Source organism: Zingiber officinale, chromosome 2B, assembly GCF_018446385.1.
Source record: "Zingiber officinale cultivar Zhangliang chromosome 2B, Zo_v1.1, whole genome shotgun sequence".
Classification (NCBI taxonomy): domain Eukaryota; kingdom Viridiplantae; phylum Streptophyta; class Magnoliopsida; order Zingiberales; family Zingiberaceae; genus Zingiber; species Zingiber officinale.
Window position 1 is genome coordinate 22583305 of NC_055989.1, and position 17723 is coordinate 22601027.

At 36.6% G+C, this 17723-nt stretch overlaps 3 protein-coding genes across 4 annotated transcripts in view; 2 read left to right on the top strand and 1 right to left on the bottom strand.

Annotated features, from left to right (window-relative positions):
- Nucleotides 1-305: 305 nt before the first annotated feature.
- Nucleotides 306-1835, top strand: LOC122049034 (E3 ubiquitin-protein ligase AIRP2-like). Of its 2 annotated transcripts, none has more exons than XM_042610531.1 (5): nucleotides 306-578; nucleotides 708-870; nucleotides 965-1031; nucleotides 1114-1348; nucleotides 1430-1835. In XM_042610531.1, exons 1-5 carry the CDS (start codon nucleotides 502-504, stop codon nucleotides 1638-1640), a joined length of 753 nt encoding a protein of 250 aa, XP_042466465.1. In that variant the 5' UTR covers nucleotides 306-501; the 3' UTR covers nucleotides 1641-1835. The 2 variants fall into 2 exon arrangements, with proteins under 2 accessions (XP_042466465.1, XP_042466466.1); XM_042610532.1 differs by having other exon boundaries at nucleotides 713-870.
- Nucleotides 1836-7069: 5234 nt separating this feature from the next.
- On the top strand, nucleotides 7070-9652 carry LOC122045488 (fructose-bisphosphate aldolase 1, cytoplasmic-like). Its single transcript, XM_042605723.1, has 2 exons — nucleotides 7070-7246; nucleotides 8382-9652. The coding sequence occupies exons 1-2, from the start codon at nucleotides 7219-7221 to the stop codon at nucleotides 9428-9430; spliced, it is 1077 nt and encodes a 358-aa protein (XP_042461657.1). The 5' UTR covers nucleotides 7070-7218; the 3' UTR covers nucleotides 9431-9652.
- A 646-nt stretch (nucleotides 9653-10298) lies between these two features.
- LOC122045489 overlaps nucleotides 10299-17723 on the bottom strand; it is a 34656-nt gene continuing 27231 nt past the window's right edge. The window contains exons 10-14 of the mRNA XM_042605724.1: nucleotides 16804-16882; nucleotides 16515-16726; nucleotides 16120-16265; nucleotides 15890-16012; nucleotides 10299-10685 (exon numbers count right to left, since the gene is read on the bottom strand). Coding sequence (XP_042461658.1) covers nucleotides 10542-10685; nucleotides 15890-16012; nucleotides 16120-16265; nucleotides 16515-16726; nucleotides 16804-16882 — 704 coding nt within the window. The 3' untranslated portion in view covers nucleotides 10299-10541. The remainder of the gene's footprint in view (nucleotides 10686-15889; nucleotides 16013-16119; nucleotides 16266-16514; nucleotides 16727-16803; nucleotides 16883-17723) is intronic.

A 17723-nucleotide genomic window follows, 5' to 3' on the forward strand; every position in this document is an offset into this window, starting at 1 on the left:
GTCGCACCAAATCAGTGGTCCGACTCGATCGTCATCTCTGATTGTGAACCTAACTGACTTGCTGAGTTGTAAACCTACTGATTCACAACTAAATTTGGATAGATTCATAAAAGGAAAAAAAAAAAAAAAGGAAACAAATTGATTTGGATGTATCGCGAACCTTTTCAGTGATTTAATTCGATCCGTTACCCCCAAAATATCTCTGGTTGAGACAGACGGCGTTACGTTACGTCGACCGTCCGATCCATCTTGATCGTCGTCTATAAACTGTTTTCTTTCCAAAGGCGGTACTGCCTCCGCTGCTGCGCTGCGACCTTCCAATTTTAGCCCCGAATCGACCCTAATCTCTTCACTCCTTCCCAAACTTGCCTTTAAATCATCTCTCTTCGTTTATTTAATCGCGACTTCGGTGGAAACCCTAAAAAAAAAAAAAAAAAATCCTTCTTTTGTGGAATCTTTCTTCTTCTCCAGTAGGAAAAGATCAAAGAGGGGTTTCCGGCCATGCTCCAGAGTCAGTTCTCCAGCATGAGAGGTCCGATCAAGGCTCTTGAAGCAGACATAAGCCATGCCAATGCCCTGTATGTGATCGAGTTTCGATTTTTTTTTTTTTTTTTTATCGTAGCTTGTTTGCTTTTCCCCCAAATTGGTTTTTTGGTATGTTATTTTGCTTGTCCTTTTTTGTAATCGCTTGGCTGTTGATATAACAGGGCGGATACTATTCAGAGAGCCTATGGTGGTGCTTGCCTCCACATGAGGTTGTCTTGCAACAATTTGGCACCTTTCTTCATCTTCCTCATGCAGTGCATGGATTGTACCTGTTCTTATAGTCTTCTTAGTTTTTTGGGCATTTTCCAGATTATAATTTACAAGGTCCTAATCTCTTATTGCTCTGCTGCATATGTTGAACGATTGACATCTAATTATTCTGTTTTTAGTGTTGAGTTGGTTGGTGTATGCTGTGCAGGTTTATGTGGATGGAGAATCATCAATATCGACTTCTGAAAGGCGTGCCAACCTAAAGGAATTTTATGGTCATCGATCTGTAATTGATGTCTTTGTATTTATTTCAATGTTTAGTTTCGGTTCGTTGCTGATATTGATTCATTTTTGCAGCTGTTATTTATCCTTCTCTTCAACAACTTGAAAGCAGCATGGTCGATGGGGAGGCGTGCAGCGAGAGTGGCCGAAATAAGGAGATTGTTGGGATGAAGAGGATGGAAGACTGGGAAAAGTTTTCCGATGATGATTTGGATAGGGAGGATGAATGCGGGATATGCCTGGAGGTGTGCAGCAAGATGGTCTTGCCTAGCTGCAGCCATTCCATGTGCTTAAAATGCTACCGCGATTGGTGAATGCTTAATCAAAGCCTACTCATTCAGTAAATTGGTCGTCAAAGTTCACTAATTCTGTCCATCACTTCATTTTACAGGAATGTGAGATCTCAGTCGTGCCCTTTCTGCAGGGGAAGCTTAAAAAGAGTTCGCTCAAGAGACCTCTGGGTGCTTACAAACAATGAAGATATTCTTGATACCATGACTCTCGAAAAGGATAATGTGAGGCGCTTCTACTGCTATATAGATAGTTTACCCTTGATGATTCCTGATAACCTTTTCTTAGTCTATTATGATTACCTAATCTAGCAATTGGATTCAGGAATCATTTTATATGAACAGTGTTAAAGTCAACCATCCAAGGTAGATTGAATTGGGTTTGGAAGAGCTTAGTTTGATCTGAAAAGTCTCTTCCAATTGTATAGTTGAATTGCATTATGATGCATTCAAGTACATTTGTACATAAAAGTTGCATTATGATCTTTAAGCTTTGTTTTCTTTTTCCTTTTCCTTTTTTTTCACAAAGTCTGGCAAGCTCTTGATGTAAAAAGTTAAGTTCGTTACATGCTGATTACTTTGTCAAATGAGCTTTGTTTCTAGTTTTCTACTGTGTTGGATTTCAATAAGCTTCTAATGTATCATTTGTTCATAGAAGTGTGGAGACATACCTTTCTAATAGTGTTGGCATGTCCATTTGCTCAAACTACGTTATAGAGAGTGTTCCTTGGGTCGGTAATGAAAGTGGAAAATAATGAAGTGTTGGAAGTTAAAATCCCATTCAAGATTAATTTGATTGGCTTGGCCAATTAAAGACTAACAGAAATATAATAGTTGATGGTCCTTCTTACAAGTTCGATAATTGCATAATCTGATGTACATATAAATTGTTTAAACGAGCTGTTGCATTAACCCTATTTCACCAATGAGCTAATTTTTTTTGTCTTCTCATTGAAAGATGAAAAGCTTTATAATCTTATTCAGTTTTGTTATTTATCTAATCAAGGCTTATTCCACCACCATGTTATCAACTGGAATGGGATCAAAATTTAAGCATGAAATGTGAGAGTGAAGCAAAGAGTATTTCTATGCTCCCCTTTTGCTTGGCCTGACATGATTACTTCTTTAACATAGAATTAGTATTCGATGCTCCTTTTATCTTCAAAATGTTTAATCTTTCTACTCTTTAATCTCACTTGTTCTATCCCGGAGCGATAAGATCTATAATAGCCAATCCATGTGTACTTTGGACCATATGTGTGACTTGATCAGTGCTTAGAGAGCAATTCAACAATCATATAGAATGAGAGCCGAGTAAATAAGAGATTACCATCAACTTTCTACATGATGCTACCAATGAATGTAGCGTTGTTCGAAGATCCATGACGACTACACGACTTAAGTCGCGTCCAATAAATCACTCTTGCTTGAAATGAGACAATTTGGTAAACACCTTGATTCAATCACAAAGTTGTCCATGAGCTTAATCCTAAACAATATTTCTCTCATCAATAAAACCTCACCTTTCATCTCAGAGACAAAATGAGAGCCAAGTAATCGAGAGATTACCAAGAGTTTAATGAAGATGAAGCCTTCGACCTTATCCAAGAACTTGTATCCTTTTGGACTCTTATTCTACTTGAGCAAGGTAGATTAGGGAATGGTTTTGTAAGACCTTAATGCCCAAAATACTTTGTAAAGTCTTATATACAAAGCCCTTAATTATTACCTTTTAGTTGCCTCTAATTCATGGAAAAAGTCTCCAATCAACTAGAGTACCAAAGATAACCATTTAACTGACTTTATGTTAGTCCATTGCCTAGTTGATTGACTAATAGATTAAACATTGAATAGAAATAGTTTAGCAGGTTAAGTCCATCTTGACAAACTAGATAAATTTTAAGTTTTTAGATTCATCAATTTTCATTCATCTTCGACAACAATCTTAAAGCAAAGATTGTCTAACGCAATCGAAGCATCTTCCATTCAATCCCCTCAAATCGGATAATTATCGTTCCAACAACCATGAGCAACTTTGTAGCTTAATAAAACTTACCACATTATCCACCCACTAAACACATTAATAACGTTACTAGCTTAGAGTTTGTTATAAACAAAGTGATATTCTTGCATCCTTAATGATGCAATCTCAAGGTCTTTAGAAAAAGATAAGAAAATGTCTGGGACTAATCAAGATTCTACAAAGTAAAAGGGCACAAGAATAAATTAGGTCAAGTGGCATAATCTTAACACACCTATCATCCTTTGAGTATAAGTGTTTGTTGTCTTCAAGTAAACCCTTTTTTTCTTTTAATAAAGTGACAACCTAAAAAATAGATGCTTACCAGCTCATCATGAAATATAATTAATAAGCCATTAGAGGTGACCCATGTGTCAGAAAATTCCTTGAAAACTACCTTATGTCTAACTTGACCAATTTAATTATCAAGTAATGGAGAACCTTCAAAAAAAAAAAAAATAAAAAAAAAATAGATCCGTTATCTTAGCGGCCCCCCTAGTGCCGGCCCCACGGATATGGAGGGAGGTTCATGCAGATACACAAACCATAGGCAATGGAGAACCTTCAAAAGAAAATACACTTGATGAGCTAAAGCGCATATACTTAATGAGTTATTTATGCTTATTATTTGCTTAAGTTATATGTTACTCTCATAGTATTATAATCATATTCTTGTTTTAACTTATATACTATATGATTAGTGTTATCCACTTGCTTATTGCTAATATCGGTCTGACCGAAAATACCTCCTCCCTCTATGAGGGGTGTTCCAGCTAATAAGGCCGATCGAGGGTACAACCCTTGTGTTGATTGAAATTAGATATGGGCATCTATAAAAGGTATTCTTGACAATGAGATCGACCAGGAGCATATCCCTTGTGCTGACTGAAACTGATCGGGAGCATAATCCTTATGACAATTGAAAATGCTTTGAATAAAGTTGCTCTGAAAATCCGATGCTCTTCTATTTTACATAACTCAAAGCCTAGGAGTTACATACCCTAAGAACCTCATGGGTCGACCCTATGGACTAGACCTATATATTATGTCCTAAGGGCTTCATAGGCCAGCCCAACATAAAAAAGCGCAATAGTTGACTTAAAACACTCCGTATATTTATATAATAAGAGCATCCATATTGGCTACCCTATCCAAAGATTTTACTTTAAATTTTGGATAGGGCAGCTAAAAAACCTTTGCATCAGCTACCCTATCAATTCCTTAAATTTAAATTTGATGAATAATGTTTCTCTAAATTTAGAGAATGAAACTTCTACCCTAAAAAAAAAATATTTCTTTTTAATCTCTTTCCTTCCACTTATTCTTTTCAATCTCTTTTCTTCCACTCATTCCATAAATATAATAATAAAAATAGAAAAAAGAGAATAAAATAATAAAAAATTAAGGCTAATGGAAATTTTAGGATAATTGATATAAGTGTGTAATGAAAAGTGATTGTTTAAATTTAATACAGTAAGTTATTTACCTTAAATTTTAGATATAGTGATAGAGAGATTGATGTGGGGTGCTCTAAGCACAATAGTTGATTGATCGAACAAATGTCATTGTTGGAAGCCAACTATTGTATCGCTAATCAACTAAAATTCCTCTCCAATTGAATAGAAACCATATTTAGTCATTGGTGCTTGAACATAAACATTCTATTCATCAAATGTTTGCACACAATCAACTCTACAATCGACTAAAATTCTCTAGTTGATTGAACTCACATTCAATTGACTAAATCTAATTGGTGTTTTCTCCTTCACTTAGCTTGCACCCCTAGAAACCTATGCGAAATCTTAGGACTGAGTTAAATTACATACTACCACTACAAAAAACTAGTCATTTAGGGACAAATTTAGCAATGAATTTCAAAAATAAATTCGTTGCAAAATGCTTTTGCAACGAAATTTGCGACGAAAAAATATTCGTTGCAAATCAGTCGCCCCTAAATTTAGCGACAAAAAACTGAAAATTCGTTGCAAAATTTGTCTCTGATTTTGCGACAATTTTTTTTTTGTCGCAAACTTCTCTTCAACCGAAAATCTATTTTTTGCAACAAAATTCTAAATTCGTTGCAATATGCAATAAAACCAAAATTTGTCGCAATCTGCAATGAAAACTGAATTCGTCGCGATTTGCAACGAATTTTAATATTCGTTGCAAATTTCAACGAATTTAGAATTTCGTTGCAAATCTAAGAAAAAACTGAATTCGTTGCAGATTTGCAACAAATTAAATTTTCGTTGCAGATTGCGGCAAATTCTCAATTCGTTGCAGATTGCGACAAATATTAATTTTTGTTACAAAATTTCGATAAAAGCATTACATTACGATAAATTTGCAATAAATCATTTTTCGTCGCAAAATTCGCTGTAAAAGTAATAAAAATTATCAATAATTTTTCTTAAGAATTATTATTGGGTATTAATTTTTTTTTTTTTTTATAATCTAGGTATCTAACTCTTATGATGCAACTAATTCTGAAGGTGATCGACCACTCCCATGGAAGTTTCTCATCGACCACCATGACAAATTGAGAAGTGCAGATGAGTCTTGACGGACGGACAACCCAGCATCACAAGTAATACAAACTCCACAGATATTAGATGCCCTTTGTGAGATTCCAACCCTCATTACTTAAGAAACTCACTCTAGCATTTACCATCACACCCTATCCTCAAGGCATATTAGATATCAAATATTGGAGCAAAGGATGAACCTGTCACCTTAGCGACCCCTTAGGGCGGCCCCATACTATATGGAAGGAGATAAATCAATGAGGGACATTTGTCCTAGCACAGTGGTCCTTTACATGAGAAAGGTCAGACACCTAACAAGGATATTAAATATCAAATATTGGAATAAAATGTGATATCGCTCACCCTAAATAATCTAGTTTCGCTGGTCTCATGACAAGATACAGGCAAGAAAATCACATGAGATATTTTGTCCCGACATTGTGATCCTTCATATAGCAGAGGTCAAATATTCAATAAAATATTTTATATCTATTAGAAATTGACCTTAAGATTTATTGAAGCAAATACTTATATAGATACTAAGTGCGCTAACTTATAAGGACACTATTAGTAATCAAATATTAGAAGATAAAGGTGGTATCATTTACTTTAAGTAATCCAGTATCACTAATTCACTATCATAATTCTATCATAATTATAAGATATTATAGTAATAAGATATAGATACATAAATTATAAGAAATATTTTATTTTAACCTATCGAATCCTTTACCTATAAAAAAAATAATTAAAAATCTAATAAAATAGTGTACGTCTGTTAAAAATTAATCTTATAATTTATTAATATTTATTAGTTATCAAATATAATTCTGGTAAAAGGACGTCCATTCATTAAACATGGAGCGTTCGTTTGATTTATATACAACAAAAAAACACGTCCTTGGAGATTGAGACTGAAAACCAAGGAGCCCATGGTAAGCAAATCGGGTCGCCGTAAGGGGGAGTGGGAAATAAGACTACAACTTTTTGATTTTCCTTAACCTTCACATTTCAACCTACTGATCTACCACATCATAATTGGCCAAACCCACTCCACTCCTCTCCTGGCCCCCTTTGTCTGGTTGCACTCTAGTGGGTCCACTACCCCTCTGTGGTGCGTTAAAAGGGTACCTTTTCCCGAGAAACAGTAAGGTGTAGGTATAACTATCGGCACCCACAAGTTTGCCCTAAAACCACTTCCTCCACCACCCACAACGTGAAGCCGTGAATCGTGATCCAATCCTTTGCTGATTTTCTATTTATACCCACCACGGATCCATCTCCTTATCTCTGATTCCTCGCGATTTTCTCGTCTTCTAGTTTGATCTTTCTTTCTCGACCCGAGATGTCTGCCTACTGCGGCCAATATCATGGTACCGTTCTTTGCCTGTCGACTTTTTTTGTGTTGAAGTTGAAGTTTTTCTTCTTCTTCAGTGGATCGCTTGTGGATCTATAGATCTTTGTCTGCACGGCGGTGTTAGTTTTTCCTAAAGGAGGAACTTTTAGTTGGTTTAGTCGTTGGATTTCAATCTAGTCAGCGATCTGAATTTGTTTACTTCTGAAATAGAGAACTTTGGACTGGTTGAAGGTCCTCTTTTGTGCTTATTGACTTCGAGTGCTTCTGGTGCATGCTTCAGGTTTTGGCTTTAGGGGTTTTGAGATCGTTTCTGATGTCCTGGCACTGGAACCGCAAAAGGTGGAAACCTTTTTCGGTTTTACTTGTGGATCTTCATGGATTTATACTGTCTTGTGATTTTTTTTTTTATTGCTGTCTGTATCTGAATTGTTCTACTGTTGTCTGAATTTTTTCTTGCTTCCTCTTCTTATCCTTGCCTGAAAACAAAAAGTGAATGTTCTTTGTTACTCCCTCTCTGTTGTATTTTATCCTGAATATAAATATGATTTCTGAATTTTATGACAAGAATGGTTACAACATTGGGGGAAAAGTATATGTTCTAGTTCTACATGTTTTGCATAATTCTTTAGCTAAATAAGATGGTAGCCATTTTCCAGGAGCAATGAAATCTGAATTAGATCCGAGACTATAATATGATCAGGCAGACCAGTTGAACATGAGCTGACAATCCATTTCTTTGTGACTGACAATGAAATTGTTGTTCTTGTATGTTTTAAATGGAATAGAGTTTTAACTGGATTGATATGCTTGACACATGTGGGGATTGCCTTACTGCTTCTGAACTGATAGCTCAAGTTTCTTTTGAGACGATACACAGAAGTTGTCCGATCTTTCAGTACTATGCGAACTCTAACTGATGTTGGTGACAATTTAGGGTGGTTCTTCCAGATGCTTCAATGTTCACAAGATTTGCATGAAAGAAAGTGAATTGCCATGATTGTTGATGCAATTTATTTTTTCTTTTGTTGAATACTACTGCATTCTTTACCATATTTTCTCTCTTAGTATAACCTCCTTTCATGTATCATTCTTCCATTTTTCCTTTTGTCTTTTCTGGAATGAATACAAGTTTGTATGCCCTGATGTTGCAGATGAGCTTATTGCCAATGCTACTTACATTGGCACCCCTGGCAAGGGTATCCTTGCTGCTGATGAATCCACTGGCACTATAGGCAAGCGCCTTGCAAGCATCAACGTGGAGAATGTGGAGGAGAACCGTCGTGCACTGCGTGAACTTCTCTTTTTGACTCCTGGAGCCCTCCAGTATCTCAGTGGTGTGATCCTCTTCGAGGAGACTCTCTACCAGAAAACTGCTGACGGCAAACCCTTCGTTGATGTACTCAAGGAGGGTGGAGTCCTTCCAGGTATCAAGGTAGACAAGGGCACTGTTGGACTTGCTGGCACCAATGGTGAGACCACCACTCAAGGGCATGATGATCTTGGCAAGCGCTGCAAGAAGTATTATGAGGCAGGGGCTCGTTTTGCCAAGTGGCGTGCTGTTCTCAATATTGGCCCCAATGAGCCATCGCAACTGTCTATCGATGCAAATGCCAATGGCTTGGCACGCTATGCTATCATCTGCCAGGAGAATGGACTTGTCCCAATTGTAGAACCAGAGATCCTTGTCGACGGGTCACATGACATTGAAAAATGTGCTTATGTTACAGAACGGGTGCTAGCTGCGTGCTACAAGGCCCTAAATGATCACCATGTGCTTCTGGAAGGAACCCTCTTAAAACCAAACATGGTGACTCCTGGGTCTGAATCCAAAAAGGTGGCTCCTGAGGTGGTTGCTGAGTACACTGTGCGTGCTCTCCAGAGGACTGTTCCTGCTGCTGTGCCCGCCATTGTTTTCCTTTCAGGAGGACAGAGTGAAGAGGAAGCTACCTTGAACTTGAATGCTATGAACAAGTTGAAGGGGAAGAAGCCATGGTCACTTTCTTTCTCATTTGGTCGTGCCCTGCAGCAAAGTACACTCAAGGCATGGCAAGGGAAGGCAGAGAATGTGGAGAAGGCAAGGACAGCCTTCCTTGGCCGGTGCAAGGCAAACTCAGAGGCAACTCTTGGCGTCTACAAGGGTGATGCTGCTGGAGGTGAAGGCGTCTCAGAAAGCCTCCATGTCAAGGATTATAAGTACTGATCGAGCTTGTTCATTTTGAAACTGAATGTCATGCGGAGGACATGCAAGTTTGAGATATTCGCCAACCTAGGGATCTTTTCTGTTGCTGCTTTATGTGCTTCTAAATAAGTAGGGTTGCATTGTACCACTAAACTTAACAATGCTTGGATATTTGTTCTTTTCACTGCACATTTGTATTCCCTACATGACTGGTTTTGGTCAAGTTTGGTTCTGTTTGGTTCAGAGATGCCGCGTTCTCTTCTTCACACTGAAATGCTCATTGTTCTTATTGGCTAATCCTTCTGGTTTGAATGATCACATTCTCTTTGGTTCATTCAGGAGGGTCACTCAGACTGTCCTAGAAACTCAAGATGAGATATACCATGGCGAACAAATTTCATTCTTGTTTGAGTCACTAATACAAATTGTTCTATGTAGGCTCTCCCGGTTGACTATCTAGTTTCAATCTCATGCTTGCCTCACCATGGTGTTGCCAATAGATCAAAACCATACAAGAAGTTTGTGGGTTTTTTACTATAACAGCAAAGGATGCAACATGTATACAATCTGTTGGTGCTGATACATCTGCTTGGATTCTCACCTAACAAATTAGCATTCATCTAACAGCAGCATAATGAAGGACTCTGTTCCCAGCACAATTTTGACTGGAAAGTATTCATTCATCTACATCAAGATATTTAGGGGAAAATACAACCGCATGCTGAAACTAAAACAAATCAACAGATCCTGCAAGCTAGAGATAAGTTTTTCGAATAAAAAACCAAATCTGCTGCTTCACATATAAACTTTGGCATAAGAAAAACTGAACTTACTGTATTTGAGTGTGATGATCAGCATTTGAATGCTAAACTATAAAAGCAGTAACAACTAATGGCAGAAAGAAAGGAAAATATTATATATAAAAAACTTGCAAAAAACGGGTTGTATAGATACACTGGTAATACAAAATTCCAATGGTGGGCATGACCGAACACCATGGGTTTAAAGTGATCGGTTCATATCTTAGAAACAAGAAAGGGCAACAAAAGAATAATAGTACAGTAGACGTGTAGAATGCATCAACTAAAGGGAGAAAAAAAGGGGTCTATTACAGCATAGTGACTGCTGGCTCTCACACCTCTTTGGTTGGTGCTAATGAATACTTTCTTGACAAGTAGTTGATAAGTGAGCCTTTAGGATGGGGCTGTATTTTACCATATAACTTCTTCCATGCAAGGTCAGAGTAGCTTGGACCATTTTCCATAGACCTTTCAATCTGCAAGTTCATCAGAAAACATAATTTACGAAGTCCAATTATTATATTTCAATGTTGCATCATTTTTCACTTTAGATCAAGGATGTCAAACTGAGATTCCTTTCATGAATCGTTTAGAGAACTTCAGTAGGATTGTGAATGTTTCATCACAAGTTGTCAGGTCTAGTTTTCAGAAAAAGAAGATTATTTGTCTCTTTGCTTGGAATAATTTTTACATCCTAAACTATATAAAGTAATGGAAGATCCCATTGAATGTCAATATTATCAATTGCTAATAATAATTCAAAACAAAAAATATATTAGGTACACATCCCATATCCATACAGAAATATGTAGATTATTTCTATTTATTATAAAGTCATTTTATCATAATTTATAGAAAATGATCTAGGATCAAATTTTAGGAGTCACCTCTGACCTTCCACAATCACTCCACCTCCTTGACTTAGATGTCTGCTTCAAAATTTTGATATAGAGCCTAGACTCATATGAGAGATAGGTACAAAGAAGACATGGGCAGAATGTTGCCAATAACAGTATGCATTAGTGTGTTGCAAAAAGATGGCAATAAAAGGAAGAGTTCGCTGGAGACTTGCCCACATCTATTAACACCATCGTGGTCATAGTCTAAATCACTGCATTATAGCACCTCAATGAATGGGGCAAGCACAAATGATGATGTGGGCCAAGTTCATTTGGAACATTGCACATTGAGTCAAGGAGAGTGGTGTTTGAGGAGATGAGACTGATTATTTTGTAAAATTTAATTTGGCTATTGAGAATAACAATTTCTTGGCGCTCTCATCACCTTCCTTGGACGGATGTTTGATTCTTGTGCAAATAAAACTAGTGGCCTCCATTTCCCCATGTGAAGCTTGATCCAAAAGGATCCCAGATCCAAATGATCAACTTCGGGGACTCATCCCACATGTGGTATGAAGAGGCATAATTCTACGTTTGCTTACCATTTCACAATGAGTCCATTCCAAATTCATTGCTGATTAACTAGTGAAAAAGGTTGTATTTTGTCTTCTCAAGTGCTCCATGGTTTCTTGTCCCATCTTGTTGCAAGCTTATACATTTCCTTCACGACTGGAGTTGGCACAAACTTGATTAGTGGCATGCCAATGGAGAATTTAATACGACAAGTGTTTATGTTAAAAAAATTATGGCATTTATGTGTTGGTAAGTCTAGTTCCTAAACCATGATTGCTTTTGGGCACATGGTGACACATACGGGTAAACATGGATGAGAAATTCATCAATGTTGTTGTCAAGTGCAAATAATCCCCACAATATCTCTAGCAACTAGCATTAAATATGATTACAATCATGAATTTAGCTCTTCGACCAAGGCCATCTTAGGTACAATTACAGTGGAGGAAGAGGAGTGGAGGAATAGGAGATGACTAATTGCCTCGTCCTCCTAGCCCAATGTCATGAAATGACAAACTGAAGAAGTAACGCGAGAGAGGCTGACCTACAATCGAAGAATTGCAGGCCACCAATGCCAATATGTATGGCATGAAAATCAAGCCCTAAAGTGGGAGAAGTGAAGAAAGAGAAGAAGCTAGCCATCAAGGTTAGAGTGGAAAAAGTGGCATATCATCTAAGCAAAGGAGGTCATGGGCAAGAAGAAATTAAGGTTTAAAATTTTGCGTTGCGTCAAAATTTTAGTTTATGGCTGGAAAGATATGATTTTAGTACTATATCATGCCTTGCCGATATAGTTTTGGTGCTTTTTTTAATATAAATATAACAAAGGTCGCTCAGTGCACGAATCTCCGGCCAGTACAGTTTTCGTAAAAGGGTTGGACCACATTGGGTCTATTATACGTAGCCTTACCTTGCATTTTACATGAGGTTGTTTATGCGACTCGAACCCATGACCTCATGGCTCTGTGTCGGTGTCGATTAGTGTGACAAAACAATAAATTTTGCCTATGCCGACCGCCATGGCACAATATTTTATACCGTGGAAAAAGACACTTTATGAAATAAAACTAATGAATTGGATAAGATTTATAACTACCTTTAATTTTTCATGTCATCATTTAATGGCAATCTGATATAAATCATAGATGAATTTTTTTTTCAATAGATATGTTAAAATTAAAACATTAGGATATATTTGTTAAAAGTTGCAAAGATAAGATATTTTTAACAACCAAGCCCAATAAAACAACACTATCAGCATTGCAATCAATATTTATAATTAATCAAATTTATCAAGAATAAAGTAGCTAAGAAATTTTCTATATAAAATTTTGAAGAATCATCCAAGTCCATACTCAATTAATAAAATGAAATCAACTAAACAATCATTGACCTATCAATTTGTAACAATTTCTTTTCCACGTCACCTGGACAACTTTGATGCCTCCCCTCACTTCTTCGTCATCAGCAATCCCTCTTAAAACACGCTCACTTTTCACTTTGATCTCATATATCCCCTACCACATCTTTATTGTGGGTTCTCTCCCTATAGCTCTAAATCCATCTGTGCCAGTAACCTATATGACTCTTCCTTATATCTAAGCTAGGGGTGACAACTTAGTAAGGCTGTACAAATGTGTCATAAATGAATCTCATCATTCTACTTAAAATAAAACTATAAAATGATAAATAGCTAACTAAATATTTTAAACCATCTAAACAATTAGGTTAATTATATGGCATTATAATTATCAAAGTTATTTAAAATTAATTTACTTTAAATAGGTCAATTCATGTTACCCATTTATACATTCAGGTTGGTGTTACATCAATCTGGGATTTTTCTATTTATTAATCATATTTGGATCGGGTTGGATCATGTTGTGTTATGGGATCGTGTAATATTGCCAATCCTACTCCAAGCAACACCATCCCTCCCTCCCTTTGCTTGTGGATGTCATACATCCATCCTTCTTACAATTACTGAAGCAGCTAATCCTCCACCTCTCCATATTTGCAAGAGCCAAATTCATTAAGGGGGCGTTTGGTTCTCTCCTAGGAATCGGAATGGGAATGGGTATCATAGTATTATGGAATGGGAATGAGTATGAGCTTGGATATCATTCTTAAAAATGATGTTTGGTTAGTTAAATATTTTCAATCGGAATGAACCTAAATTTCCTTTTTTACCCTTACAGGAAAATAAGAGAAAAAAATAGATGGGAGAGAAAGTTGAATGTGAGAGAAACATATAATGAGAGAAAATGATGAGAGAGAAAGTGTGATCAGAGAGAAAATGTGTTGGGAAAAATGAAGAGAGAGAAAGTGAGGAGAGAGAAAGTACGATGAGAGAGAAAGTGGGATGAGAGAGAGTGATGGGAAAAAATGAAGAGAGAGAAAGTATGATGAGAGAAAATGATAGACTGAGGAGAGAGAAAATATGCTGAGAGAGAAAGAGTAATGAAAAAAATGAAGAGAGAGAAAGTATTATGAGAGGAAATGAAAAGTGAGGAGAGAGAAAGTATGATGAGAGAGAAAGTGGGTTGAGAGAGAAAGAGTGATGGGAAAAATGAACAGAGAGAAAGTGTGATGAGACAAAATGAGAGACTGAGGAGAGAGAAAGTTGCTGAGAGAGAAAGTGTGATTAGAGAAAATAAAGAGAGAGAGTGTGATGAGAGAGAATGAAGAGAGAGAAACTGTGATGAAAGAAAATGAGGAGAGAGTATGCTAAGAGAGATTGAGGAGAGAGAGAATACGATGAGAGAAAAAGTATGATGAAAAAAATAAGGAGAAAGAGTGTAATGGGAGATAAAGTGTGATGGAAGAGAATGAAGAGAGAGAAAATGAGGAGAGAGTGTATGATGAGAGAGAATATAGAGAGAAAATGATAGAGAATGTGTGATGAGAGAGAATGAGGAGAGAGAAAGTATGTTGAGAGAGAAAGTATGATGATAAAATAAGGAGAGAGAAAATATTATGAGAGAGAACAAGGAAATAGAGTGTGAAATTAAAAAAAATTGAACAAATATACTAAGGGTATTTTTGTCTAAAACTTAAATCGCATTCCTATTCCATCAAAACCTAAGGGAGGGGGTGAGTTTCATCCATACCCAAGTTTTTGGGTTTCATTCCAAAATCTTGATTCCATTCCCATCAACCAAACACAAGGTTTGGGAATGAATCCATTCCCTCATTCCCAAACCCATAAACCAAACGTCACCTAAGTCCACAAACACAGTTAAACTCACTTTTGTCATGGATTATATTATAATCCATTTGAAGAAATACATCTGCCACAAACATTCCAGAAAAAGCAAGGTATACATACAAACGTACATACATGCATGCATTATATATATATATATATGCCGCAACGGTAAAGTTGTTGTCATGTGACTAAAAGGTCACGGATTCGAATCCTAGAAACAACCTCTTACAAAAAACAAGGTGAGGTTGCGTACAATGAATCCTTCCCCGGGGCCCCGCATGGCGGGAGCTTCGTGCACTGGGCTGCCCTTTTATATATATATATATAAAATAAAACTTTGTCTTTGTGGATGGGAATCACAGACATAAGAATCACCAAACCTCCACACCTCTCTCAGCATCCAAAATTGTTGTAGAAGCACACAGGATTAATGACTTCAAACCCAGAGAAGCATCTAATAATGGCAATGTGTGTTGGATATTTTTCCTTTTCTACACTCCCACCGTTTCCCAATTCTGCTCCCACCTCTCCTCATTGTGTTCCTTCCCTTTTGCTCATTCACTGTCCTATTCCACTTCCTCTTTTGTGGGTGGGAGTTAGTATGTATTCATATCTAGAGTATCTAATAATGAATCAACAATGCCATTATTCTAAGGAAGATAACTAGACGGCATCAAGAACAGTCAATCAGGAAGTGAACATGTCTCAGCTATAACAGGCACTTCTACTCATTTGTCAATAGACTCAAGATAATATTGTAGTAAAATTAGCTCGCTCAATAACTTATGCAGACTGTTGAATCTGAGTAACTTAAGGTCATTATGACTAATGTTTCCCTTTAAGGTATTATTTATGATAGTATCCTGTGTGGTGCAAGTTTAGCAAATGGCGTGTCACAAAAATAACACATTTTACAATTTCTTATAGAATTATCTAGTATTAATCAATTAGTTGGCTAAGTAGAGGATAGATATGTTTGATTTGTACTGAATAAAAGAAAGTTACATGTAACAGCTTTATTGTTGGAAAGATAATCAGTTGTAGATATTTAGTCAAGTACCTTGCTTATTTTTCCATCTTTCAAGTGATACCGGATACCAGACCAATTTATAGATTTTGAAAAATGTGAACGAATTGCGGAGATTGGATACCAGAAATTATCAACTAACATTGCTAGAAACACCTGCACAACAACCATATACACAAGTAGAAGTTAGTCACTTTAACTTCCAAAACCTTACTATTGTTTATAGACAGAATTAATTGGATTAAAATGCTAGAAGTTCTTACAAATCCCCATTTGTACGAATCAAGTGAAAGAGTTGCCCCTTCTGGGGATAACATGTTGCATAGTTGAACCTCCACCTTAGTTAAACTCCACATTGAAAGAAGCTCTATAACAGTTGATATAAGCAAGCCGATAACTAGCAATAATCCTGAACATATGCAAGACATAACATTGTTCATTAGTTATTACATAATAAGTAATTGTTCAAAAGAACAATATTTTATGTAAATTACCTAAAAGATGACAAAAAAATTTATAGTTCAAAAGTTTCAAATTTAGTGAATTAATTTTCTAGTGGCTCAAGAACCTATTACAGCCATCCTCTATAGGATGGATAGCAAGGTCCCTTTTGGTTCGGAAGTCGCTGGTTGATTACATCAAGAAAAAGATAGCTCACCGGTGTACGAGGAAGAGGATTCCTTAGATAAAGAACCAGTATTTGGTGCTCGTAAGAATGCTGCAACATGTATGAGTGCCATAAAATATGGCAACACAAATCCCCAAGATAGATAGCAATGTGTAGAAAACAATGCACGGTTCATCATCCAGTTAACCTCTGATATATAGGATTCGAGAACAAATGTTTGCTTTCTTAGGTAATTCCAGTATCTACGTTCAAGAGATACAAAGGGTGAGCTGATCCTGGAAAGGTCTTGAAAATTTTCCAGCAAGATGAGGCTACAAACCTTGGAAAGCTAAGGTCACTTGCAAGGGGATGGGGGAAGATAGCAACAGGTGGTGACCAAATAAGTCTCTTATGTTGTCCTGCAAAAAACAAATTATATAAAGGTCATTTTAGTCCATCCATAACTATATAGTATCAGTAAGATATATAGTATTGGTAAGAGGTGTTAAAACAAAAACTACCTACAATGAACCACGCGCTCAGGAAAAATGAACCATGCGCAAATTCAAAATCTTTGATTTTTTTAATATCATTTCAAAAGGAGTAAAATTCAAGAGAGAATTACAAAAGTCATTTTCAAATGATCGTACATTCAATTTGGAATACAATGTCACTATTTGGATCTTTATATCACACTGAAGTGTATCTGGTATCTATTACAAAGTGACATGAGAAAAAGAAAGAAATGTCTTTAGCCAAAAATTCTAATGTTTTTCCATGAAAAACGGAAATGTAAAAGAAAAGTAACAGAAACAAGATATGTATATGTCATGGCATCATTGATTTAAGTGGTTTGATTAGGGTTTAGGGTGCCTTTTTTATTATTGCTTCACCAAGTTAATCACCACTTTGACAAGTATCTGATAGTCTAGAGTACAAAGGAGTCACGAAGGAAGCACTTAGGAAAATCTTTTGCTATTATTTATGAACTACTGATAGTGAACTCCAGACCCGAGGTCTTTGTAATTGTCACTTAGAACTACGAAGTTTGATGTTTTCTTCACCCCTAAACATGTTGAAGTGGGATTATCTAAACTTCAGTATGACTTGTAGGGTTGGCCCCCTGACCAGAATGGTAGTCATGAATAAAGATTCAGTTTGAAGTTTGGATATATATTTTGTAGGTGTCATACTGGTCTGGCCACAGATCAAGAGCAAATTGGCCCAAGCTCCCTTTTGTGAAAACTTGAGTTGGGAAGC

Excerpts from the sequence above, each read along its gene's own strand:
- LOC122049034 (XM_042610531.1), top strand. The coding sequence starts at position 502 with ATGCTCCAGAGTCAGTTCTCCAGCATGAGAGGTCCGATCAAGGCTCTT. Across the intron at positions 871-964 it reads TCCAGATTATAATTTACAAG|GTTTATGTGGATGGAGAATC; the intron begins GTCCTAATCTCT and ends TATGCTGTGCAG. Across the intron at positions 1,349-1,429 it reads TTAAAATGCTACCGCGATTG|GAATGTGAGATCTCAGTCGT; the intron begins GTGAATGCTTAA and ends TTCATTTTACAG.
- LOC122045488 (XM_042605723.1), top strand. The coding sequence starts at position 7,219 with ATGTCTGCCTACTGCGGCCAATATCATG. Across the intron at positions 7,247-8,381 it reads CTACTGCGGCCAATATCATG|ATGAGCTTATTGCCAATGCT; the intron begins GTACCGTTCTTT and ends CTGATGTTGCAG.